The sequence below is a fragment of the Myxine glutinosa genome, chromosome 10 (assembly GCF_964187855.1).
Source record: "Myxine glutinosa chromosome 10, kmMyxGlut1.1, whole genome shotgun sequence".
NCBI lineage: Eukaryota > Metazoa > Chordata > Myxini > Myxiniformes > Myxinidae > Myxine > Myxine glutinosa.
Genome location: NC_136270.1, coordinates 101512763 through 101539781, shown reverse-complemented (window position 1 = coordinate 101539781; position 27019 = coordinate 101512763). Strand labels below are relative to the sequence as shown.

The 27019-nt window shown below is 43.9% G+C and overlaps 1 protein-coding gene across 1 annotated transcript in view; it reads right to left on the bottom strand.

Annotated features, from left to right (window-relative positions):
• Nucleotides 1-250: 250 nt before the first annotated feature.
• Nucleotides 251-27019, bottom strand: part of LOC137433900 (zinc finger protein GLI2-like) — a 303950-nt gene continuing 277181 nt past the window's right edge. The window contains exons 12-15 of the mRNA XM_078785944.1: nucleotides 24924-25088; nucleotides 24041-24370; nucleotides 13426-13765; nucleotides 251-5327 (exon numbers count right to left, since the gene is read on the bottom strand). Of these exons, the coding sequence (XP_078642070.1) occupies nucleotides 2809-5327; nucleotides 13426-13765; nucleotides 24041-24370; nucleotides 24924-25088 (3354 nt within the window). The 3' untranslated portion in view covers nucleotides 251-2808. The remainder of the gene's footprint in view (nucleotides 5328-13425; nucleotides 13766-24040; nucleotides 24371-24923; nucleotides 25089-27019) is intronic.

The following is a 27019-nucleotide window of genomic DNA, read 5'->3' as shown; positions in this document are numbered from 1 at the left end:
AATACTTCCACCACTTCTCCTGATCTCCCTGTCATTGTCCCTACATTCCATGTCCCAAACCTCAGAAACCGATCTCCACTTCGGGCTGTACCACGCCCATATGTAGTTGTAATTGTCATGGTTCTCTTTTTGAGGCAATGTTTTTATGGCCGGATGCCCTTCCTGACGGCATTTGCGTTCCTGACGCCATTTGCGCTTCCCTCGATATTTGATATTTAATATGTTTGAGAAGCAAATAAAAATAAAGGAGTAAGGCAAAAAAAGAATATGGGTTTATTTGGTGCACGTGGAAGAATTCGGGGGAATTGAAGTGACTGGATTCATGGTTGACAGGAAAGTTTGAACATTTACATATGCTTAGCAAAATTATACAAAAAGTGTTTGCAAAGTGGGCTGGGGGAAGGACAAAACAAAAAGTCTCCTTCCATTTCTCTGATACACGTGTAAAAGTTGCAAAACATTCCATTGTAAACAATGGCCTACAAAAAGTGTTAGCCTTCACGTGAGCAACGTCTCCACTCGAGCGAGATCCGCGCTGGTGCCATCTCATCACCGATAAGGCTACCGTTCAGCCTCATCCTATGGACTTTGCCGTTCGTTCCTCACGGCGTGGTGGACCATTGCAAGGTGGGCGTTACCTTCTCGAACATGAATTCGGTCAGCGCAATCTTGAGTGTGCATTCTAATCTCATGACAGCTACAGAATAATGTATGTACAAGGGTTCCAAGAAGGATAAAAAAAAAAACTTAAACATCCACATACACACATACATACAGAATAAGATGCAACAAAAAACAAATTGAAGATACAACGGGAAAAAAAAAAAAATACATTTACATTTGTACGTAATATCCACAGTAAAAAAAAAAAAAAAAGAATTCAAAAAGCATTGCGCTTGGGTACAAAGGTGCAGCTTTTTTTTTTTTTTTTTTTTTTTTAACAGACTTTTATTATCATGTAAACAAACAAGCATTCAACTCATTTGTCTTTTAAAGTGTTTGTGGGATGCAAAACATTGAGCGTAACTAGTAAGATTGAAAAAAAAAATCAATTAAAAAAAAAAACAATCATTCCAAAAAAAAAGTATAAACAAGCAACTGAAGCCACATAAGGGGTCAAAGGCACTTTGCACCTGTACAAGCCGTCAGTGATTTAAGGCTCCAGGTGTGAGGCATTGTCCGGCCCGGAAGACGACGGATGTTACGGAGCACGCGCGCGAGTCCCAAGATGAGCACGAGTACGCTAGAGAGAACTGCTGCTCAAAAAGGGGGGATGTTGGAAGTACAAGGCGATTTTGGAATTGCTCTTCGTTACATGGTTGAAGTGTTGCATAAGTTAAAGTTGACAGACTCGAAGGTACATATGGCAGTGTAAAGCTTATAATGAAACAGTAAAACCTGTACATCTGTTCATGCGGATATTTTCGCTTCAAAGCTGCCTGCATCTGGGGCAATCTAAATATTACATACGCAAGGGGGAGAAAGAAGAGGAGATTTGTGAAGGAAAAAGAAGATGCAGTGAAAAGGGAATGGCAAGAGTTCGGGAATTAAGGTGACATTTATAGGAGAGAAAAGGGGATGGAGTTTGGTTGAGAGGTTAAACGTTTTGCCATGTTTGCGTACATAATAAGTAAACAATCCCAACACAAATCTTACTTGGAGATAACCCAGTTGTCAGAACACCATAGACAACGGAATGACATTCACATGTTAGAAATAAAATAAAATACTTACAATATATAGACAATAGAGTTTGATATAGTTTTGAGCGACAATGAGTAAGAAGCAACATTATGCACGGACAAAATGATTACAAAAAACCGCCATAACAGGTATTTTTGAAGATCAAGTCTACAGAGGCCTCCATGCTGTCGCTCGTTAAACCTTCGCCTGTAAGTCCTAGGCCCTGTATACGTAGGTCTACTAGAATTGCAAGGTCACAAAACAATATTATTCAGTAGATGATTCACAATGGTTCTCGGATGAAAATATTTGTACCACTCATGAAGCACTTCCTGGAGTACCCACTGCGGATCTTCCTTAGTAAGTGAAGGGAAAACTATTCGAGCAAGTTGGCGGTACGAACAGCGACTGCATCAGAAAGATCTGGAGGGACTGACCTGGCCTTCAAGAAACCGGAGCATCGGATTGACCGGACAATATTATAGGTTATGGCTTGACGTCTTTGCTTACTGATTGATAGTCAAAACCGCAAGTTTCCTGACATAAAACGTCTGAAAAATAGCATTTTTACAGCGGATCATTTTAGGCACTGCCTTCGACAAACAGGTTCGACAAATGTCCGACATGTATGCCTCTTGTAAAGCATAAATGTTTCGCGTTTTAAGGCAATCCTCCTTTTTCTAGTTCTATAATCTTTCCACATTCGTAGGACACTTTGTATTCACATCCCGTAAAAAAAAAAAGCAACAAAACAGCTGCAACGGACAAATTGCAATAACAGCCATTGTCATGATTACACTGCAACATGATGGAGCATTCGTCCATCAAGGGTGGGATGTCAAATGGATCAGGGGTTTGAAAAGAAAGTCCTCGTTTCCAACTATTCGAGCTGCCACGTGAGAGGATCCTCAAGATTTCCATAAACCTCAAAAATTTGAGATGATGTTATTACTGTGATGGGTGTTTAATTATTTATTTATTTTAGCAAATTTACTTACTATCAGTGATGATAGTAGCTTGAAGACATTACGTTTCAAGGCCGTAGGTCTTGTTGCATTTATTCATTATTATTGCTTTTAAGAATTGAAGATTTCTTGGCTACAGGCAGGTGAAAACCACCGTGGATCATGGCATCATGCTCAGAAACTTGCTTTCCTCTGCCAGAGTTGATAGCATTGAACTCATGTCCCCGATTGCCATGTTGGAGATACCAGGTGCTACAGGAGGCAAAGGGATGGTTGATGCAGTGAGGGTTGAAGTAGGACCACCACCTACAGCTGCCGGCATAAGGTTGAAGGAGCCACGTGGTGTTGTGAGACGTGATGAAGCCTGTGATAGATTCTGCAGTAGGTTTGGGCTGAGTGGGCCTGATGCCAGGCTGAAGTGGTCACCCTCATCCATGATCATTGCTTCAAAGTCAATTTGAGAGGGGAGTGATGCATCCAATGTTGCTAGGTCGACAGATGTGCTGCTACTGACCTGCTCATTGGTCGGAGAAAGTGCCCTTCTCTGGCCCACCCCATTTCCATAACTCTGGCCCTCACCTATCTGGTTAATTGTCCCAGATGCAGCTCCACCATCATACATGTGGATTTGGCCCGTGTAGTGTGGGACAAGGTCCGGGACCTGACTGGAAGCCATGGTCTGGGCTGACCGGCATGGGCTGCTACCAACAAGACTACCGGGGCTCAGACCATTATGTGTAGGGTTCTGTCCCATTCCATAGGCCTGATGAGGCAGGGCTGAGACATTTGCATTTTTCCTGTAAACTGGAGGCTTGGGCTGGAGGTGCAACTGAGCAGTGCTGTATCCTGCCGTCTGATGATATTGCTGATGTGGTTGGTGAGGATGCTGCAGTTGCGGAGCTTGAGGATGCTGAGACAGATACTGCTGCTGTTGTGCTTGAACCTGTATGCCAGAGCTTCGCACAGCATGTTGTACATTTTGCGCAAGAAAGATTGAGTGACTGGGGCTTATGCCTGGATGACTTGGAGAACTGTACCTTAGCCGGTCATTGGCAGTGGCAACCAAACCTACATTATGAGAAGCTGGGCTGATTTGTCCAATAACTTGTGACGCGAGGGATCTTGGCTGAAAGTTTGTGGCTGGAGTGCGAGGTGAAGGCTGCATACAACCTGTAGGAGAATGATGCATCATTGTGCAAGCTGGAGTAGGTCTACCAATGATTTGACTGGTAATGTTACCCACGTGGCCCATACCTGGTATTGTCTGCATACTGTATCCGAGTTCTGCCATACCTGGGCCTTGTGTTTGCCGATGTACTCCATAAGTAGCTTGGGATTGCACAGACACATGCTGTGTTGACTGAGGGAAAGCTGTTTGGAATGAAGGCCCTGCATCATACAAAGATTGTTGATGCTGCTGTTGCTGTTGCATTGTTGAGAGATTACAGTGGTTAGCCCTGCGACCTTGTGGACAAGACCCAAGTGCCTGCTCAACACTCCCAGAACTAACTTCATTCCATTGGATTGGCATACTGCTACTTGTTGTTTTCACACCATCTGCTGGACTTGCTGGTGCGCCAGGGCTGGAATACGCTTGAGCCAATGGGCTTGCCTGGCAGGGGTTTCCAAGACTAGGAGAAACAAAGTTTGACCCGTTGTTGAGTGTATTTACATGCCCAGTGCGGCCTGCTGCAATATAATGTCCTCCAGGCCCAATGGTAAAACTCTGTCCATCTTCATAACCATTGATATGTGTTCCTAACTCGCCTTGTTCTTCAGCGATGTATTGCATAAGGTCGTCTGGTAACATGACCTCATCTCCTACTTCGGCTTCTGCGGCAGCAGTTTCCATTGCAACATTTTCACTGATGCTTGGTGGTTGTGAAGAATAGAGAGTCCCTCCAGTGGTCAATGTGGCACCATGCACGTCCATCCGCCCATATCCCATCATGCGATTTCTCGCAACTTGCCGCTCATCACCAAGTGCTCCAGGCAGGCCACAGCGAATAATTGTGGGCAGACATGACCGGCGGAGGTCAGGGGCAGCCCCAGGCCCACCAACAGGATCACTTGCTCGACGTTGTTCCAAACCTGGTAGTTCATGAGGTAAAGGTGTGCGATTTGGCCCATAACCGTATGAAGCTCCACCATCACTGCAGCGCCGTTGACATGCAGGTGGGACAATCCCAGGGTGAGGAGAAGGTGCAGCCGAGTCTGTATGGCAGTCATCGAGCAGGGCCATACGGCTGCGCCAGCCCATGTGCTCCATCAGCGGCAGTGGAGTGGGCGGAGGGCCACCCGTTGCTGCTGCATACTTTGCCTTGAGTCTATACTGCTGCAGTGGTGTTAAGCTCAATAGCCCTAAGGGCTGCCCAGACTGGCTGGCATTACTCGAGCGCCGAGACACATCTGTTGAGATGGGGTCATAGGAATCGGCAGTGCCAATATGGCGGCGGATCGTGGCAGAGTTCTGACTTGATCGGCGACTGGAAATGTGACCAGGTGGCACCCCTGAGGAACGGCGTGAACTCAGAGCTGCTGAACTGGCATCACTTGTACCACTGTCACGGCGATCGCCAAGCTCAGTCACCGTTATTGGTTCAATTAAATATGCTTCCGGAACCAGCTGCTTTCCCAGCAGAAGAGGGAGACGACTGCCAGTAGAAACCAGTGACATACCTGAGGGGTGGAACAATAATGTTATTAAGTTGTGCATTTTAACAACACATTTCTTCACAAATACTGCACACAAAATCGCACTAGAGTGGTAACAGTGGCGTGTCGGGCCCAATCCACAAACTCCATATGCCTGTGGGTCTGATTGGGCTCGGAAAGCTGAACATACTGGGAATTATCATACAGACATATAAGCAAGACTACTAGTCTAGTAGGAAGACTAGGTCCCTCTGCACCCCCCGGAGATATACTTCTAATCAGTGTTTCTAGATTGGAAAAAATGTGTAGAAAATGACTAGCTATGGCCCCAAGCTGAAAAAATGTCCCACATACCATTTTTATGCAAATTACTGCTGCAAATTTTATGCAAAATTATGTAAATTTTATGCAAATTTTTGATGAGGAGTAGAGTTGAGGGGTCTTTGAGGGCTTCATCGAGGTGCTCTCGGTTGCAAGACTGGGTCATTCTGAGAAGCACAGCAGGGTCAGAGATCATGATGTTCTCCTCCTCAGTGAATCTCTCCATCAACAGCCTCTCCATTGCCTCACACACTGTTTTGAGGCAAAAGAGGGACTTTGCGTAGGCCTTTCCACTGAGAACACCTTTGAGAGATCCACTTGTTACTAGTTGTGCCTCAAAGAGAATCTCTGCATATCCAGAACCACGCATCTTGTGTCCAGTGAGCATCCCGATGTAGTTCATGGATGTGTGGAAGGGTCCAATCGTTACTACATGACTAGCAAATTCATTTGGCCAGCGCCAGATGATGGGAAGGGCTTTCATGCAGACACCCAGATCAAATGTATTCAGGACCCATCTCTGACCCACCTCAGCAGTTGCTGCCTCGGAACGCTTCAGTAGCTCACGAACAACTGCGTTGTCTGTGATCGGTTGGTGGATAGGCGTGCAGTAGTCGACTGTTGATTTGCTGGGTGGGGGAGAACCAGTTGCAGAGGTGAAACCCCCTAGCCCAGGCACAGGCTGCAGGCCATTGCCATGCCATGCAGGCACCAGGCACAGACCGATCACAGACAACGCAGTTGTTCGTGAGCTACTGAAGCGTTCCGAGGCAGCAACTGCTGAGGTGGGTCAGAGATGGGTCCTGAATACATTTGATCTGGGTGTCTGCATGAAAGCCCTTCCCATCATCTGGCGCTGGCCAAATGAATTTGCTAGTCATGTAGTAACGATTGGACCCTTCCACACATCCATGAACTACATCGGGATGCTCACTGGACACAAGATGCGTGGTTCTGGATATGCAGAGATTCTCTTTGAGGCACAACTAGTAACAAGTGGATCTCTCAAAGGTGTTCTCAGTGGAAAGGCCTACGCAAAGTCCCTCTTTTGCCTCAAAACAGTGTGTGAGGCAATGGAGAGGCTGTTGATGGAGAGATTCACTGAGGAGGAGAACATCATGATCTCTGACCCTGCTGTGCTTCTCAGAATGACCCAGTCTTGCAACCGAGAGCACCTCGATGAAGCCCTCAAAGACCCCTCAACTCTACTCCTCATCAAAAATTTGCATAAAATTTGCATAATTTTGCATAAAATTTGCAGCAGTAATTTGCATAAAAATGGTATGTGGGACATTTTTTCAGCTTGGGGCCATAGCTAGTCATTTTCTACACATTTTTTCCAATCTAGAAACACTGATTAGAAGTATATCTCCGGGGGGTGCAGAGGGACCTAGTCTTCCTACTAGACTATACACTTAACCCCTAATCACTAATCACATGTAATGTGTTCATGGTTTACATTCCTTAGAATCATGAATGCGAATTTGTAAGTGGGACTTGCGGTTCCGGATCTGAGCATGTTGAACGTTCCTTCATACGTCCTTCCTTGAAGTTCATCAAAGCAGAGTTTCCAAACGAATCTGTCGTGTCTTTTTGTTATCGTTTCATCCCATTGTTGTTAATTGTGATTTCATCCAATTTCTGTGTCTTCATTGTACCGTGTTGGTGTGTATTATCAAATTTAGTCTCCTTGTGAGTGTTGGGCTTACACTGCAAGGCCTCAGCTAGCAAATGTGCCTATTCTTTCTTTTCAAAACTTTCAAATCGGCTTTTCTTTGCCCCGAGTGGTCTCCTGTCATGCTCCTCAACTTTCCATTTTCCCACTCCATTCTTCAAAAAAGCAAAATATAAATAAATAATTGCAGGGATGTTTTGAATAAACTAAATTTAAAAAATTACGAATTCATTCTTCCTATTGTTTCTTTCCTTCGCTCATTCTTTATCCATTCCATTCTCAATACAATACCTCTGAATTAAACAAAAAATTCCTCTTCATTGAACTAACTTGTTTTTTTACTTTTAAAACTTTTAGTAACATCATAAAATGCTTAATTCGTCATATATCTCCATCAGGAACTCCCCAAGTGTTTTTCTCTTCTTTTTTTTCATCAAGAGCTCTTGTTCTTCTTCACAATTTCTTTTTCAAACCTGTCAAAGTCGCCCCTTCCAGCTTCCTGCTTGACAACACCACTCTGTCCCATATTTTTCCTCGCCCTGCCCCCTTGTCATCTTGCCCCTCACCCCACCCCTTCCAGCTAACTCCACCCATCCCCCATCACACCACTTCCCAGCTTCCCCCACCCTGCCCCTCTCCAAATTACCCTACCCCTTCTCCAAGTTCTCTCACCTCCTCTCTACCTTCATACACCATGCCTACAGGGCCTCCTCCCCTCTCCCTAACTGTGTGGACCTCGAACATCAGAAGCCTCACTTCCAATCTGACATCTCTCAATCCAGGTGCCTGCTGATAAAATGGACATTGTGCTTAGCAGAATCCTTCCTCCCATAGGACATCACTAACTCCTTAGTGTCTCTCCCTGGTTGGCTTTTTTTTTTTTTTTTTTTTTTTTTTTTTGTATACAATATCGAGGCTCGTGAAAGAGCGAACATTAATCACACAGAAAGACAAACCGACACATAAAACATATAACATAGGGAGCGGTAGACAAGATGGGGAGAGAGGGGGAAGGACACAAACACAACATTTGAGAGCAGGGACCGAGAGACATGGAGACATCGAGAGATCTGAGAGAGGGCGAGGGCTTTGGGGGGGGGGGGCGTGGGAAGGGGGCAGTGGGAGAGGTATAAAACATATGGACACTGCCAGGACTTCCAGGAAAGAAGTTGGAATTTCAAACAAGGTGGATCTGGGGTGAATTAGCGGGGGTAGAAAAGATCAAGGTTTTGGATGGGGGAAGATAAGAGATGGTGGTGAACAGCTGTTTTAAAGACCTGGAGGGAGGAGTGGGATTGAAGGGAGTGAGGGAGTTTGTTCCAGAGGCGGGAGAAAAGAGGAATGAAAGAGTGAAGGTGAGCGGAGAGCCGAGATTTCGGCAGTTTAACCATCAGAGGGTTGCTGGCAGATCTTGTGCGACCTGTAGGAATATTTGGGGGACAGAGCACAGAGAGAGCTGGGGGTGCAAGGCCGGAGAGGAGTCGGTAGAAGACAGAAAGACCACCTACCTGCCTGCGGTGAGTGAGTGAAAGGCCCTCAGAGATAGCTTCATCGCGGGAGATTCCAATAATTCTGAAAGCTTTGGTTTCAACAGCGTGAAGCCGAGCTAGGTGTGAGGCAGGAGCACCGGTCCATAGGGGAGAACAGTATTCCATTGAGCTGCGGATGAAAGCCTTGTATGTGGTGAGGAGCTCAGGTGTGCCGAGGAAGGACTTCGCACGACGGAGGATGCCCAGTCGGCGACTGGCTTTGGAGGCCAGCTTGGAAATGTGGTTTTCCCAAGAAAGATCATGGCAGATAGTGAGACCCAAAATCTTGAGCGACAGAACTTCTTGGAGAGGATTGTTGAGAAAGTAGATGGGAGGGTTGTCCAGTCGATCTTTTCGGAGAGACATAGTAAGAGTGTGAGATTTGTCAGGATTGAAAGACATGTTCCACTTGTTTGACCAGTCTGTGATTTTGTCCAGGTCTTCAGAGAGTGAGGAGGCAGCAGACTGCCGATCTGAGGGAAGAGGAATGGAGCGGCAGAGAGTGGAGTCATCAGCAAAGAGATAGAGAGGATTTTCGAGAGAGTCAGAGAGATCATTGATGAAGACCAGAAAAAGCACGGGGCCCAGAACACTGCCTTGGGGAACTCCAGCCTGAACAGGAAGAGGAGATGAGAGAAACCCATTCAGGGCCACACGTTGACGACGACTAGAGAGGAAGTCCGCCAGCCATGCGTGGAGATTTCCATGGATACCAAAGGAGGAGAGTTTGGTGAGCAGAGCGGGGTGCCAGACCGTGTCGAAGGCACGTGATATGTCGAGGGAGACAGCTCTAATTTCCTGTTTGGCATTGAGGACCTCCATCCATTGTTGAGACAGCAGAAGCAGCATGTCCAGAGTAGAGTGACCTGGTCTGAAACCAAATTGATGATCAGAGATCAAGCCATTGGAGAAGAGGAAAGATTTCATATCAGAAGCAATGATGGATTCCATGACTTTGCTGATAATTGGGAGAAGGCTGATTGGTCTGTAGTTGCTAGGATCTGTTTTTGCACCTTTTTTGTGCAAAGCGGTGATGTTGGCTGATTTCCAAGCAGATGGCAGTTGACCTTGAGCAAAAGAGAGGGTGAAGAGAACAGAGAGAGGGTGAGATAGAGCAGCAGAGCAGGATTTTAGGACCCGTGGGCTGATGCCGTCGGGTCCAGTTGCAGAATCAGAGTCGAGGGTTGACAGAAACTTTTCCACCTTGTCAGGAGGAAAGGACACGGAGTCCAGGAGCAGCAGGGTACGACTGGGTATGGTGGGTACAGAGAGGGATGGGTTTGGGACACAAGATTTAGAGGCAAACACAGAGTTGAGGCATTCAGCTTTTTCACGTGCGGAGTCAGCTGTGTAGCCGTTTGAGGTAAGGGAGGGGATGGAGGGGGAACAAACACCAGAAACGGATTTGACCAGACGCCACCAGGATTTGGAAGAGGGAGACAGATAAGAGAGTTCGGTCTTGAGAACGGAGAGATATTGTTTCCTGGCTCTCCTGAGGGTGGACACACACTTGTTTCGGGCTTTGTGAAAGGAAATGAGATTTCCTTCCGTTGGATTTGCTTTCCAGGAGACGAAGGCAAGTTGTTTCTGGGCAACAGCCTCACCACAAGATTCCGTGTACCATGGACGGGAGGAAGGGTATGACAACTGAAGACGAGATGGGATAAATCTGTGCATGAGAGAGAGCAATTTACTTTGGAAGAATTCCCAGGATGAGTTGATGTCAGAGGTGGTAGAGATGGGAGACCAGTCCAGATGATTGATGGCTGCTTGAAGACCGTGCCAGTTGGCCTGAGTGAAATGCCAGACTCGTCGACGCTGAGCAGGCTCCCTGAGGATGGTCAGAGAGATGTCCACTTTAACAAGGACATGATCAGATGATCCGATCGGAGCAGAAGAAGAGCAGCAGACATTTTCAGGGAAGTTAGTCATAACCAAGTCCAGAAGAGAAGATGTTCCGTTGACTGAGATCCGGGTCGGGAAATTGACAGATTGTGTCAGTCCCAGTGAGTCGCAGAAGTCCTTTGCTGAGGAGCCATGGCTGGTGAGAGAGGTACCCACACCCAGCCAACTGGCATGATGACAGTTGAAATCACCACATATGAGGAAGAGAGAGTTGGGATGAGTAGATAGAAGTTGGTCCATATCATCAGACAGCGAGATGTAGATGGAGTCATCACTGTTTGGTGGACGGTACAACACACATATGAACAAGAGGTGGGAGCGAAGGGGAAGCCGTAGCCAGAGGTATTCCTGGGGGTGAGGTGGAGAGAGTGCAGTGCAGGGCGAGTGAGGAAGAGAGTTTTTGATAAAGATAGCAACCCCGCCTCCAGGACGAGGCTCAGGTCTATCATACCGGAGGAGGGAGTAGCCCGGATTCAGAGTAGCAGGCTTCTCCAATTTGATAGCTATAAACACCATCCTGCCAACGGAATTGCAATTTACATCAAGAACTTCATGTATCACTTTCCGTGTACTGATCTTAGACCTCCCAACCACAGGAGTACCTTTGGCTGTGACTTACCCTCCACTCCCACCTCTTATTTGTCTGTGTGGCAGTTCACTATGCTCCACCTACATCCCTTCCCTCACTTCAAATGGCCACACAGCTGACTCCCCCCGTGAGAAGGCTGATGCCTCAAATCTGTGTGGTTGCTTCCAAATCTTGTGTCTCCAACCACCCCACCTCCCCCCCACTACTCCATAACTTTGTCTTTTTCACCAGAGACGGTGGAGAAGTTTCTGGCAACCTGCTACTCTGAATCCGCAACTGGCCTGGATAGCATCAGCACAAGTGTCTTCAAAACCTGCTTCTTAAAAACGTTCTTAAAAACAATTCCTTTTCTCCAATGCCCTCAACCCAGACCATCAGTTCAGATTCAGATTCAGATCTGATCACTCTACCCTGGACATGATATTTCTGCTATCCCAACAATGGTTAGAGGCCCTCAATCTCAGACATATCTCGAGCATTGGATACAGTATGGCACCCCGTCTTGCTCTCCAAGCCATCCAAGTCCACATCCACACATGGCTTAGCGACTTCCTCTGTTGTTGAAGGAACATGTGGTTTTCAACGGATTCCTCTCATCTCCTCTCTGTCAATGATATAGGGTCCCAAGGCAGTATCTTGGGCCCAGTTCTATTCGTAATGTTCATCAGTGATATTTCTGATTCTCTGGGAAATCCTCTATCTCCTTGCTGATGATGACACCCTCTGCGAAAGCATCCCTTCTCCTTCAGACAGGCAGGCTGCAGCCTCTTCTCTCTCTGCAGACCTTGATATAATCAAAAGCTGGTCAAACACTTGGACTATGTCTTTCAATCCTGACGATTCTCACTCTTTCTCTCCAAAAGGACCATCTAGCAACCCCTCCCATCTTCTTTCTTAACAATCCTCTTGAAGAAGTCGAGTCACTCAAAAATTTGAGTCGGGTACTGCCTGGGAATCCTCTGTTGTGCAACTTTTATCCACCTACAAAGGTGTCTTATCCAACTATAACTGGATGCCATGGAAACTAAGGCCTTCAAAATCTTTAGTATCCCCCTTGATGAAGCTGAGTCTCTGGAATCATTTTCACATCACAGACAGCCCAGGTCTGTGGTCTCTGTTTTCTTCCACCTCCCATATGATCTTGTACTTCTGCCCTTTTCATGATCTGAACCTCCATCCCCCTCTCCTTTCCCCCATGTTTCTGCAGTCTACCAAGTGATCTGCCAGTAACCCACTTGATGTGAAACTCCCAAAATCCAGACTCACTGCTTCTCCCCACTCATTCGTTCTATTTTCCTGCCTGTGGAACCAACTTACTCAGTCTCTGAAATGTCATTTTCTCCAGCGCTTCAAGACAGCTGTTCACCACCATCTCAGTTCACCCCCATCCACAACCATGATCTTTTTTTTGACCCACATTAACCCTCCCAAAGCCCACCTCTTTCTGAGCTTCCAGTTTTTTCTTCCACTTCTATGATGGAGAGTTTGCGGCTGGAACCATCCTGATCACCCCCTCTGCTCTCCCCTTGCTCTCATTCTTCCCCCTGTCCCTTATCTCTCCAGGTCTTCCTCTTTTTTGTCTTTCAATACTGCTGTTGGCATGTTCCACACCCCTCTTCCCAATGTTCCTTTTGTTGTTACGTTCTGGTCTGCACTTCTCCACGAGCCTCGACTCTATACAAAAAGCTCTGCCAATGGAATGGAACGAAACAGACACACAATGGTTTGAGCCCTAATAGTCTTGTTGGAAGCAGTCCGTGTCGACCGGGTCAAGCCATGGCTTCCAACCAGATCCTAAAACTTGTTGAATAATACAAAGGCCAAATTTACTTTGAGATCCACATATACTTACAGTAACACATTACAAATAATCTCTTACTCCCAACTATTGTACAAATGTGTGCCAATATTGTTATTGCATTTATTTTCCTGTTGAACAAAAAGATTAACTTACTTTTGAAAAATGTTATGCGTACACACACACACACACACACGCACGCACGCACACACACACACACACACACACACACATATTGTGGATATCTAAATGGTTCATGTTGCTGAAATGAAACAATTTAAAATAACCAAGAAGATCTTGCTTACCATTTGTGTTGATAGGAGGTAGCTTTGTACTGCCTGTTGTAGTATGGATAGAAGTCCGAGGCATGGCATAACGGATCTGCCGTAGCCGATCCAGCTTGAGCTGCTCAAGTCGCTGAGTGGTTGGTAGAAGTCCACCCACTGCCCTCCGTGTTTGCAGTCGCACACCTGGACCCGGGCCTGACCCGTCACCACCCAGTTCATCTGAGACTCCTCCTAGTCCATCCCCTAGCTCAGGCATCCCAGAACCACTCTGCTCTGGACCGGGGTCAGACTCTGGGTTTTCATGGTTGCTGAAGGGCGACAGCTCACTGCTGCATGATGACTGACTGCCAGGGGACATCTGTTTGCAAAGCAGACAAGCACTGCTTAAGCACAAATAGATTGGACATAGGATCATCTACATACTACACAAGTCAAAATGGTGAACCGTTTGAAACCTTTCTCCCCATATTCCTAATCCCTATTTCTCCCCACTCCTCCCCTTACTCAAATGTTATCCAAAGCTCTTTTACCTTCTCTCCCCTCTCATTCTCTATTCACTTAATTTTCTGAAATTTACTTCTCATTTAACAAACACTCTCTCTCACTTTGCAACAACAACTAAAAATGCGAAGCACACAGACAGCATATGTCAGAATATATATTCAGATACCATAAAACGACACTGTTCTTGTTATTTAATTAAGCAGTTTGTTTCACGTGCATTCTTAAAGGCTGCCAATTTACAAAAAGAAACACATATTAACTGTTATCACTGAGAATTTGATGAATTTTTTTTTTGAATACAATGTCGAGGTTTGTGTAAGAGCAACACATAAAACACAAAGACATAAAAAAAAATATGATAAAGGGAGCGGTAGACAATAGTGGGAGGCACACAAGCAACAGTAGAGAACAGGGATATCAGGAGATCTGTGGACGGGAGAGGGCTGGGGCGGGTACACGGGATAAAACGAATGGGCACTCGGATTTTCAGAAAAGAAAAACGGCATTTGAAAAAGGTGGATTTGGGGTGGATTAACGAGGGTAGAAAAGATCAAGGTTTTGGATGGGGGAAGATAAGAGATGGTGTATATTACGGGGATGGTGTTGTACAGGCAAAGGGGTTGAATCATTATTGACTCGACATTTCAGCTTTTCATTTTGAATTAATTTGTAAAAAAATTTAAAAACATCTTTTCACTTTGTCATTGAGTGGTATTTTGTGTGGATCAGTGACAAAAACAATCTCAATTTAATCCATTTTAAATTCAGGCTGCAACACAACAAAATGTGAAAAAGGCAAGGGGTGTGAATACTTTCTGCAGGAGTCCAAAAAAATATATACATACATACATACATACATACATACATACATACATATATATATATATATATATAGTCACGTGAAAAAGTAAGTACACCCCATGTAAGGTTTTGACTTTTTCAACATATTTCAACATACAGCTATTTGATCCTCATTTCAACAATATTGATAGATAAAGGTGATATAATATAACAAATATCATGAAACATTTACATTTTGTAGTCCATTGTATAATTTAAATAAACATAAATGCAAATTTCGCATGTGGAAAAAGTAAGTGCACCCCTACATTTATCACGACTTCAAATACCTAAAATTAGAATTAGGTGCACCAGCTCAGGTGCAAATGATTAGAACATCGTTAGAGAGGATCTTTGAGGAACCTGTCTTATTTAAATCTCAGACATTTAGTTTGGTTTGCTCTTTGTTGTTGAAGTGTGCGGCATCACCATTCCTAGATCAAAAGAGCTCTCTGAGGCCTTCAGAAAGGAGGTTATAGATGCCTTCGAGTCTAGGAAGGGATTTATAAAGATCTCCAAACAATTTGAAATCAATCATTGGACTATCCGGAAGATCATCGACAAGTGGAGAAGATTCCAAACAACTGCCAACTTGTTCAGGCCAGGTCGCCCTAGCAAGTTCATCCCGAGAGCAGACCGCAAGATGCTGAAAGAAGTCTCTAAGAACCCCAGAATGTCATCACGGGACCTACAGGTAGCTCTTGCCACTGTTGATGTCAAAGTGCACGAGTCTACCATTAGAAAGAGGCTGCACAATTTTGATCTACATGGGAGGTGTGCCAGGAGGAAACCTTTGCTGTCCAGAAAGAACATCAGGGCAAGACTAAAGTTTGCCAATGAACACCTCAGCAAAGACCAGCACTTCTGGAACAATGTGCTCTGGCAGATAGTCAAAGGTAGAGCTATTTGGCCACAGTACCAGAAGACATGTTTGGCGAAAACCAAAGACAGCATTTGACCCCAATAAACTGATACCAACTGCAAAGCATGGTGGTGGAAATATTATGGTTTGGGGCAGCTTTGCTGCATCAGGGCCTGGGCAGCTCACCGTCATAGAATCCACTATGAATTCTTCATTGTACCAGAGGGTGCTTGAGGATAATGTGAGGCCATCTGTCGGAAAGTTGAAGCTCAACCGAGGGTGGACCTTGCAACATGACAATGACCCTAAACATACCAGTAAATCCACCAAGGAATGGCTGAAAAGAATGAAATGGAGGGTTCTGGAATGGCCAAGTCAAAGCCCGGATATAAATCCCATCGAGATGTTGTGGGGGGATTTAAAACGAGCTGTGCATGCAAGAAACCCCTCAATCATCGCACAGCTGAAAGAATTATGCATGGAGGAGTGAGCAAAAATTTCTCCCAATCGATGTCAGAGACTGGTAGACAGTTATAAGAAACGCGTACTTGAGGTTGTTTCTGCCAAAGGGGGCAATACCACCTATTAGAGCCAAGGGTGTACTTACTTTTTCCACATGCGAAATTTACATTTATGTTTATTTAAATTATACAATGGACTACAAAATGTAAATGTTTCATGATATTTGTTATATTATATCACCTTTATCTATCAATATTGTTGAAATGAAGATGAAATAGCTTTATGTTGAGATATGTTGAAAAAGTCAAAACTTTACGTGGGGTGTACTTACTTTTTCACATGACTGTATATATATATATATATATATACACATACAGTAATACCCCGGCCTACGTCATTAATTGGTTCCATAAGCCGTGACGTAACTCTGTTTTTGACGTAAACCGGGCATAATGCCTTAAAAATGCCTTAAAATGAAGACAAACACCGTAAAACTAGAGTAAATAACTCGCGAAAGTATATAACTATCGCTAAACCTTCAAGAACACTAAAAACACATTTTAGTCATATTTCTTTAATGAGTAATGAACACAATTAATAAATGAATTTGTAAAGAATAATAAATAAAATTAATAAGACTATGTTATTCACCTTAAACATGGCGTCTCCTCTGAACACAAACACACATTTTAGCAGTCTGAGCCGGCGGCGCTTTTTCATTGACGTATGCGAGAATACGTTCCCTATCATGAATGATGGTCGATACTGTCGACCGTGGCAGCCCTAAGGCATATACCTTATCGCGAATCGGTAAATATCAACAGAGGGCGCTCCACCGCAAAGCATGATGGGATCGAAAAGGGGGCAAACGTAAACACGAACCCAGAAGAGGAAGCGTCTGTCTACGATCGACGCTGTGTTTACGGAAAGGAAGATGGCTAATGTGAAAGAAATTCAGCGTTTTTTGGCATTAAAATCCAGCGATTTAAAGAAATTTTTGAGGGAAAGGGGGGCTCCCATTGGAGAAGAGAAACAACCTGCTCATGCAAGAACAGTTCCTGAATGTTGAAACCTCGATCGGCCATACAAATATCGCCGGGCTGGAACTTGTCTACAATATTCGTCATCTTTACAATTTTTTTGTCCGACGTGTTTCCTCCTGTAGGTTTGGAAATGTATGAAATTGTTCCGCTAGATGTAATACCAACAAGGCACTTGAGAGTAGGTCTTGACATATTGGCTGTACACTTGCGAACAAAACTTGGGAGACGGTGCTTTGTCCTAATCCAAAGCGAAATGCGAGGTCCTCCTCGCGAAGATTAAGCCGAAGCTTCATGAGTGTCATGAGTAGTTGATCCTCTAAAGATTGAGATCGCTTAACTCCGGGTTTTGTAGTATTGTTTATTTGCCAGGTCTTGTCTTCCATTGATAATTTCCCCTTATAATAATGAAGGTTCTGTGCATGAGGGGATACTTCTGCTAATAACCAATTAAACGGGTCATAACTAGGTAAACCTGTATAAAGTTTCACAAATTCATCACAGTTTGCTATGTCCGAAACAGTAAACTTCTTGTTACATACTGCAATGGCGGCTTTCAGTTTTGCGACGGTGTCCTTGGCTTGCAAATACTGGCTCATGAGCTGATCACAGTTCACAGTTAATTTGTTAATTTGTCACAGTAAAAAAGTCCTAAAAGTAGTTTAAAGTGGTAAGGATCACGTAGTGTGTCAATGTAAACAAGCAGTCTGTCAAAGTGACAGCGACCGCCGGCGGCGCTATTGCCCCTTTCCGATCCCATGACGCATTGCGGTTCCGATTCGCGATAAGGTCTATGCGCTATCACCGACACTTTTTCACCTTTTTCATACCTTTTAATCAGATTTAACTTATCTTCCATCGTAACCACATTACGCTTAGAAACACTAGCACTATCCTTCTTAGGACCCATGGCTAACACAGACACAGTAAAGGAATACTGTACGTCACCTCTGTTTTTAATGAGAACCAGCAGCTGCGCGTATGTACAGTATACTGTACGTACATTTTAAAATATTTTTAATGTGCTTTTTATTATATTTTAAATTGTTTTTTAGCTTCTTTTATTGTTAATTTATGTACTATTTTATTTATTTAAAATATATTTTTGAGGAAAAATTAATTTTTTTCACGTCCGTAGGAGTGACATAAAGTCGCACATAATGACGTTCGCTGAACTGAAATTTACTCTAGAAGAGTGGCGTAAAGTCGGATTTGACGTAGGTCGAAATGGCGTAAAACGGGGTATGACTGTGTGTGTGTATATATATATATATATGTGTCACGCTACCAGATTCTTGTACCAGATGCGCTAATCATCTACTGCGTATAAACGCCGGTGAAAGGCGGCGCTGCGTGTTTCACCGTTTTCGCTTCCGGATTGATCGTTTATCAGCAATAAACTTCCGTAAATATACCTTTATTGGACACAGTTTCGTCTTATATTTCACCCATCGACGGAAAAATATACGATCTTTCGTTCTATGACAGTGGCATTACCTGTTATGACCGTTGAAGCCTGAATTTTGCTTCGGACTCGACGGTCATTTTCCGCGATTCCACGGCAACAGTCGCCTGGTGGAGTGCTAGTCGCTACACGTGTTTGTTTAGATAATGATTAATGATACTGATAAATGAATAATACTGATACGTGACTGATAATTATCATTGAGTCATTATCTTGTGAGTCTAATGCACAAAGTACATACAAGTACAGCATTGTTCAGTAAACGATATTCTTTGTCCAGTATATGAATAAAATATCATGCACACTGGATGCACAGCACTGAGCAGCATGTACAGGTCTTATCAATTGCACAAACTATGATGACTGTCTCAATCATGATAAGATCTCAATCTCATCATGATAATGATTGAGACAGTCATCATAGTTTGTGCAATTGATAAGACCTGTACATGCTGCTCAGTGCTGTGCATCCAGTGTGCATGATATTTTATTCATATGCTGGACAAAGAATATCGTTTACTGAACAATGCTGTACTTGTATGTACTTTGTGAATTAGGCTCACACGATATGACTTTTTTTTTTCTTTTTTCTTTTTTTGTGTACAGAGTCGAGGCTCGTGAAAGAGCTAACATTTATCAAACAAACAAATCAAACAAACAAGCAAACAAAGTATATAAAAAGGGGAGCGGTCGACAAGATGGGGAGAGAAAGGAAGGAAGCACACAAACACAACATTTGAGAGCAGGGACATCGGGAGATGTGTGGGAGGGAGAGGGCCTGGGAGGAGGCAGGATAGGTATAAAACGCAAGGACACCAAGGACTTCCAGGAAAGAAGTCAAAAGTCACCTCAAAAAAGTGGATTTGGGGTGAAATTAGCGGGGGTAGAAAAGATCAAGGTTTTGGATTGGGGAAGATAAGAGATGGTGGACTTGACCTTTGAATCACACTTCTGGCTGCCAACTTAATATCCCATGGGGTTTTCAAGTGTAAGTAGTTTGATGCCACATGCATTTCTTGTCCTTCATGGATAAGTCAAGCCTAGTGTACATACAACAACAACAACATGCATTTTAAAGGCAATTTTCCCAACAAGAGCGGGGGTTAGCCTTGCGGTCCCCATGACAATCTTCTCCATTTTGCCCTATTTTCTGCATCTCTCCTTGTTAACCCCCTTGCCCGCATTTCTTCTTCCACCATCTTTAGCCAAGTCTTTCTCGGTCTTCCCCGTCCTCTACCTCCTTCTACATTAATTTCCATCACTCTTCTCAACCAGTCACTTTCATCCTTCCTCAACACATGACCAAACCATCTCAACCTGTTCCTCTTCACAGCATCAATCACAGGCTCTATTCCCATCATCTTTCGCAATTCATCATTTGTCTTCCTCTCTCTCAACGATACTCCGCACATCCGTCGAACCATTCGCATTTCCACCCTTTCCAACCTTCGTTGCTGCTCTACGCTCATTACCCATGTCTCGCTCGCATAAATCATAACACTTCTCACACATGCAGCATACACCTTTCCCTTCAGCTTCAATAACACTCCCATCATCAGCACACCACTCAGTTCCCGAAACTTCTTCCATGCACATCTCACTCTAGCAACCGTTGCCGAGTCTGATCCACCTTCTCCATTCAGCATGTCTCCGAGGTAGCAAAATGTTTTCACACCTTCCAGCTTCACGCCGTCTCCAAGATCCAACTCAACATTTCCTCCATCTGCAGCTCCCTCTGTGCACACCTTACATTTGAATGTAGCTGCCACACTGGTTAATGACCCTCTCAGACCACTACATTTTTGATGAACCCACTCAGCGCACATTGTACATTGAATGGAGTTCACTCCGACACCCTTCCTACACACAGCACAGGGCCACTTCCCAGTTCTTTCCACCTCACCACATTCTTTACCACTTGCCATCACCTTCGTCTTTCCGATACTCACCTTCAGACCTTTTGCCTCCATACATTCCTTCTACTTGTTCATCTTTTCCTTCAGTCCATCCATACTTTCCGCAATCAACACCAGATCATCTGCATACAACAACTCCCACGGTAAACCCTCCTTTACGTTCGGAGCCAGCACCTCCATCACAGCTACAAATAGTCGTGGACTTAGTACCGACCCCTGATGCAATCCCACCTTCACCTCAAACTCACCACTGTTCCCGCCCTTCGTCCTTACAGCTGTGCGCCCTCTTTTGTACATTGCCATCACGACTCTGATCAACCATTCCTCCACTCCTAACTTCCTCAATGCCCATGTCAATACTTTGCGTGGAACCCTATCGAATGCTTTCTCCAGATCAACAAACCCAAGAAACAACTTCCTCTTCTCCATGTACTTCTCCTGCAACTGCCTCACAATGAACAGCGCGTCTGTCGTTCCTCTTCCTGGCATAAATCCAAACTGCATTTCGTCGATCTTCACTTTCTTCCTTATCCGCCTCTCCAACACCCTTTCCAATACCTTCATTCCATGCTCCAATAACTTTATCGCTCGGTACGAGCCACACTCCAGAGGGTCACCTTTCCCCTTGTATAGAGGGACGAGGGTACTCAGTTCCCAATCCACTGGAATGCGGCCTTCTTTCACCACCAGATTACAGATCTCTGTCATTCTCTTCACACCCCAACTTCCTGCTGCCTTCAACATATCTCCCACAACTCCCGTCGGCCCTCCTGCTTTTCTACCCTTCATTGCTTTTATCGCTTTATTTATTTTATTATATTATTTATTTTATTTATAATATTTATAAATATTAATTTATTTTATTTAATATTATTAAATATTATATTAAATATTAAATATTAAATTTATAAATTATTTAAATTTGCTTTTAATTAATTTTAATTTGCTTTTGCCGCTTTGCGGGGAAAAATGGCCTCTAAACGGTGGTTATTGCTTTTATCGCTTCCTCAACTTCCTTCTCAGTTATCTTCTCTGCTGGTCCTAAAACTGGGTTACTCTCTTTGTTGCCATCCCATTCATTCTCTGTATTCAACAGCATTTCCATATATCTTTTCCATCTTCCTTTAATTCCATCTGGGTCGACGACGATTTGTCCCACTTCATCCTTCAAGCAACTCACCCCCATCACATCACACCTCTCTTTCGCTATCTGCTTTGCAATCCTGAATACTGCTCTCTGACCCTCTTCCAAATCCAAGCGTTCTCCGAACATTTTCCTACATGCCTCCTGCGCCTTTGCTACCTCTTTCTTTGCAGCCTTCCTGGCTGCCTTATAACTTTCATGCTCTGCTGTTTCTGCTCCCGTACCCTTCGCCTTCTGCCACTCCTTGAACTTCTTCCTCTTCTCGTCAATCCTCTTTCCAACTTCATCATCCCACCACCATGTTTCCGAGTGCCTCGGTGGTCCTTTTGTCCATCCACATACCTCACCAACGGCTCCCAACAGACCAGCTTTCATTGACATCCAACCACTTTCAAGCTCAACCACATCATCCTCGACCCTACTCAGCCTCTCTTTTAATGCCTCCCTTACTGTCACCTCTTTCAACCTCCACACCTTCATTCTCGGTTGGTACTTCACCCGCCGAGCTGTCCTCGCACCTTTCACCCTTATGTCGCAGACAACCAAGTGGTGCTGTGAAACAGCCTCCTCCCCCGGGATCACCTTTGTGTCCCGGAGGTGCCCCCTATCTCGCCTACGCACCTTCAGGTAGTCAACGGTTGACTAGTCTTGTACATACGTCTTGTAAATGGGGCTTCACCAAACATGTGTGTGAAAATTCTATACATGTAGGCCTACTCGTCATTTTGCCTTGATATTTTGCATAACAGCTTGGGCTAGCGTACAGATGGCGGGCGATGATTTACAGTATTTGTGTACAGTTGCAATGCAGATTATGCTTGAAGATTCAATGCAGATTATGTTGTACATAATAAATACAGCATTATTAGAAGAAACATGTGCGTGTTTGTTTCCCATAAATTCCAATTAAAACCAGTGCTGGTCACAACTTATTTGCTCGGAAAAAAGTGAAAAATACAGAATATTGGCACGGTGCCAAAAAAAATTGGCACTCGGCCAATAACTCTTATGGTACTTTTATTTACTTTACTTGTCCAACATCATGCTTGAAAAAAACCTTTAAACCCTAGAAATTGATTCTGATTGTAAATTACTGGCTGGTATTTTTTGCGAAATTTTCTAGATTTCCTGGCATGAAAAGTTGAAAAACTTGACATTTTGGGGAACACATGAATATTTAAATTTTTGTTTTAATGAATTTGTAATTGCCCAATTTGACCAACCCTGCTATTTTATGAAGGTACAGGGTTGGTTTAATGCTGCAGGTATAACTTGAAATCCATAATTTGAGCATCTGGTACAATAATCTGGTAGCGTGACACACACACAAAAAAAAAAAAATATATATATATATATATATATATATATTTTAGCAGGTCAGCACCATGAACTAATTTGGCACACATCCCATCCTCATCACCAATTGTGTAATGTCCCCAGGATCCAGTATCACTCATTGAAGTCCATCAACAAGGTTTATTGTAAGCCAAAGTCATTCAGCAGGAGCAGTAATCACAGCAAACATCTCCATTGCCGGCATGGCACGCTCGCTAAGCTCCTCCCTTCCGGATCCAGATGTACAGTATATTGTTAAAACTTCAAATAGCACAATAAAGCAAATTAACACAATTAACTTATGACAATATCTCACAGGTCCTAACCTATCCATTAGCAACATTATTAACATTAGGAGGTGCCTGCTTCACATCCATTACACTTTTAGCAGGGTTCCTGAATTGTGATTGTTAAATTGCACTTCTGCCAATAGGAAACTCAAAATTACGTAGAACTACAGCTCGGTATCATATAAGATTAGTAAACGAATAATTTAAGCTAATAGAGTATTGGTAAAGTGCAGGCATGATGGGGGTGAATGACCTCCTGTAGCTTTTCCCTTTATATTGTTGTGCATCCTTGTAAAGCGTGCATTAGTCAATAATGTACACCATGCTTGTTGTTTGGAATGCAGGATACAGGATGTAAGAGTTATAGTCATATGACCCCTTAGTATAACACTTCCGTCTTGTCTTCCAGTCATTTGCGTATTTCTTCCCAGGGGATGAAATCCTGTTTCATGAGATTTGTTTTTTCATGTCTGTGCAGCATGGTGTGGACAGGTATGGTGTAATGTGTGTAATGTCTGCTTTCATTACTATTCTTGCCGATTCAACCTGACCTCTGCTTGAGTCTCTTTGGCAGGAGACAAATTTACACGAAGTGGATTCAATCTATTCCAGCGGGTTTAAAAATGCATCTAATTGTGGTTGATAGGGCGAAGCAAGTATCCCTATTGGAATGTTTGGTGTTTGTGATGCATACTTTGAAGCCAACAGAGAACTGACAACAGTAGTAATGTGAAGTTTCTCTCTTGGGTATATTTGAACACTTTAAGCTGCTTACCACGGACTTCTCAGACTTGACCGAGCGGATTTGCATGTCATCTTCACGATTGGGTCCAGCATCGGGAGCGCCGCCGCTCCTATGCAGGTCTCTCGGGCTGGCGAGTCCAAGTTTTCCAGGAAGGCCTCCGGCTGCTGCTGTGCCGCCATCGTGCTGCCCGGAGGAGCCGTGAGATCCCGGGTGCGATCTGGGCGTTGGACCCTCGCACGTGCCTCGCTGCTTCTTTGTGACGTGCGCCTCCGGCCCGTGCACCGTCTTCACATGCTTGCGAAGAGAGCTCGGGTCGGTGTACCTCTTCGTACATCCGGGAATCTTGCACACGTATGGTTTCTGTTCACAGTGAGGAAATGTGCGAGAAAGGAAACGAAAATAAACAAAGTGATGATGGAAAGTAATTGTTGAAATTGTTGTCTGGGTTGTTGTTATTATTATAATTATGCTGGTGTTTCTCCCAAACTTCATTCCCATGGAGTCATTCAATCAGCTGTCACATGCAAATTGGATACCAATAGTGAAGTTGTACCTTATGAACAACAATCAGACACCATAATCTTTCTTTATTCCTCTAAAGTCTAAAACATACTCTTTATCTAATCTTTCCTTTTCATAACCTCCTTCAGGGCAAAATGCCATGTTGTTTCCTGCTCTTTTTGTTTCACTTGGCTATGATTAATACAAGCTGAATTTCATGTGGTAATTTGTAACAGTGATCCATACACACAAAAATTGGGATGTGGGGGGTTGGGGAAGTCAGGTAGGGGGATGAAGCTCCCAACTGAGCCATCGCCCAATTAAGTTTTGTAAACTCCCGTCTTTTCCCTCCATCATCCCCCCAACCTTGCTGACTGTCAGACCCTTGAGTCTGGCCAGGAGGTGGCCTGACCTCATTGGAATGCGTGCGGTTCTGGTGCTTCGCACGGTCTGACGCATTGGAAAAAGCCTTGTTGCAACCATCATGCTCACACACGTATGGCTTTTCACCCGTGTGAGAGCGTAGATGGGTCTTCAGGTTTTCCAGGCGGGAGTAGGCCTTTGAGCATCCCTCAAACTGTAAAAGATGGAGTTGGAAGAAGGTAAAGGAGAGCACCATTAATTTATCATCGCCACTATTAGTATGAGAGCTGATCATCACAACTTCCAAGTTCTCATTTATGTCACCAATTGCAATCTTCAGTGTGAAAAAAAAAATCTTTTCAAATCGATCAATGTTGAAGGCCAGGCTGAAAATGAAAAACGTCAGGTATTGGCATACAGTCAGGAGCGGTCTTACCGATGGGTCTGCCTGGGCAATTGCCCTAGGCCCCCACTGGAGGGACCCCGACAGCTTGTGGGGGTGATACACTATATGACCTACTGCTGAAGAATCCATCAATTACATCTCTTTGTGGATCGAATGAAAAATATGACAATGTTTTCATCTACTGTATTTCAATTTTCTCTGATAGCAAAAAATTCCAACTAGTTCCAGATGCGACGCTGGGCCAAAGTCTCAGATTGGCTTTAAAATGATTTTCGATGCAAATATTTTTAGGCAAACTGGAAATAGTTTTTTTATTCATAATTCAAGAGCATAGATTCCAAAAACCCAATGTTCCCCCTTATTGGGTTGCACATTAATTTATATGATGTCATCAAATTTGCATGTGGCCATTTAATATGTAGAATCAACGTTGGGTGTTTAATGCCGAATTTCGACATGGGAGGCATCAACTTTACATAATTCAAGTATGAAGAATACAAGAATTCAATGTTCCAATTGATTGTAATGCACATTAATTAGGCAGGGGGGACAATCAATGCCCCACATTAATTTTTTTCAGTAGTTTACAATGAAGATAAAAACATCCCGTATTTAATCGTGAGTAACAAAGCAAAACGGAACCCAAGTGCATGGATTTCTTCCCCCAGCCACGGCAGATATCGCGGTATTTGCATAGAGTGACGTGATTGGTTGCATCTTTTTTCAAATCAGATTAACAACTTTGAAATTTGTGATTTTTCACAAATGAAGGATTTTCACAAATGAAGCCACTTCGGAACAAAGCTTTTCTGCTATGGTATGGATTAGAAACTGTTTGTGCTGAACTATGGAGGAGGAAAGATTTTCTTCACCGACTCTTCTTCACATAGAAGGTGATTTAACTGTGAAGCTGATTCCAGAGGACATTGTGGACGTTTACGCTAACTGAAGGGAAAAACGATTGTACCTACTTTAGTCATTAAGGTAAGAACAGTATCTTACTATAATTCACCAAATGTCTGTCCGTCTGTCTGTCTGTCCATCCGTTCGAAGGTACTGCAAAAACGGCTGAACCGATCGCAACGATATTTTGGGTGGGTAATCCTGGGATCTCCTGGAGTAAAATAGGGTGTATTGTTTTTCCAATTTCAGCTTTGGCCTCCAGCATTTTCAGGTTTGGACTCCTGCATAACGTTATTTTCCCGGGTGCCGCACAAACGGCTGCACCGATAGGCTGCACCAATCGGACTCGGTGACCTCGGACAAAGACCTTTTATAAGGACATGGGTTGAATCCCTGCTTGAGAGAATGCCAACCCCCTCCCCGCCATCACGGTCGTCTCTCCAACTCACAATCCCACAAGATATGCGGAAAGAACGACCCAAAACCAATTATCTTCTTGTTGATTCATATATAAACATCATTAAAAGTAAATAATGACCTTGGCCAAAGTTCAAACGACGTGAGTTTAATCTCTACATGAGAGAATTCCACAGAGCTATTTGGGCGGTGTATAAGCTAACAGATCACTGTCTCCATCGATCTTGCCAAGGCCATAACACCTATTGGCTCAAAATCCTTTTAACTGTTGACTTGGTAGTTTTTACAATGAAGGAAACATTAACAATGTTGTTAAAAGTTTATTTTGTGATTAATTTATGATTGGAGTTATGTTGTTTGGAATGAAAAAAAGAGATATTGAGTTCAAGTAAATGACGACATACCGTGATGGTTTCTAC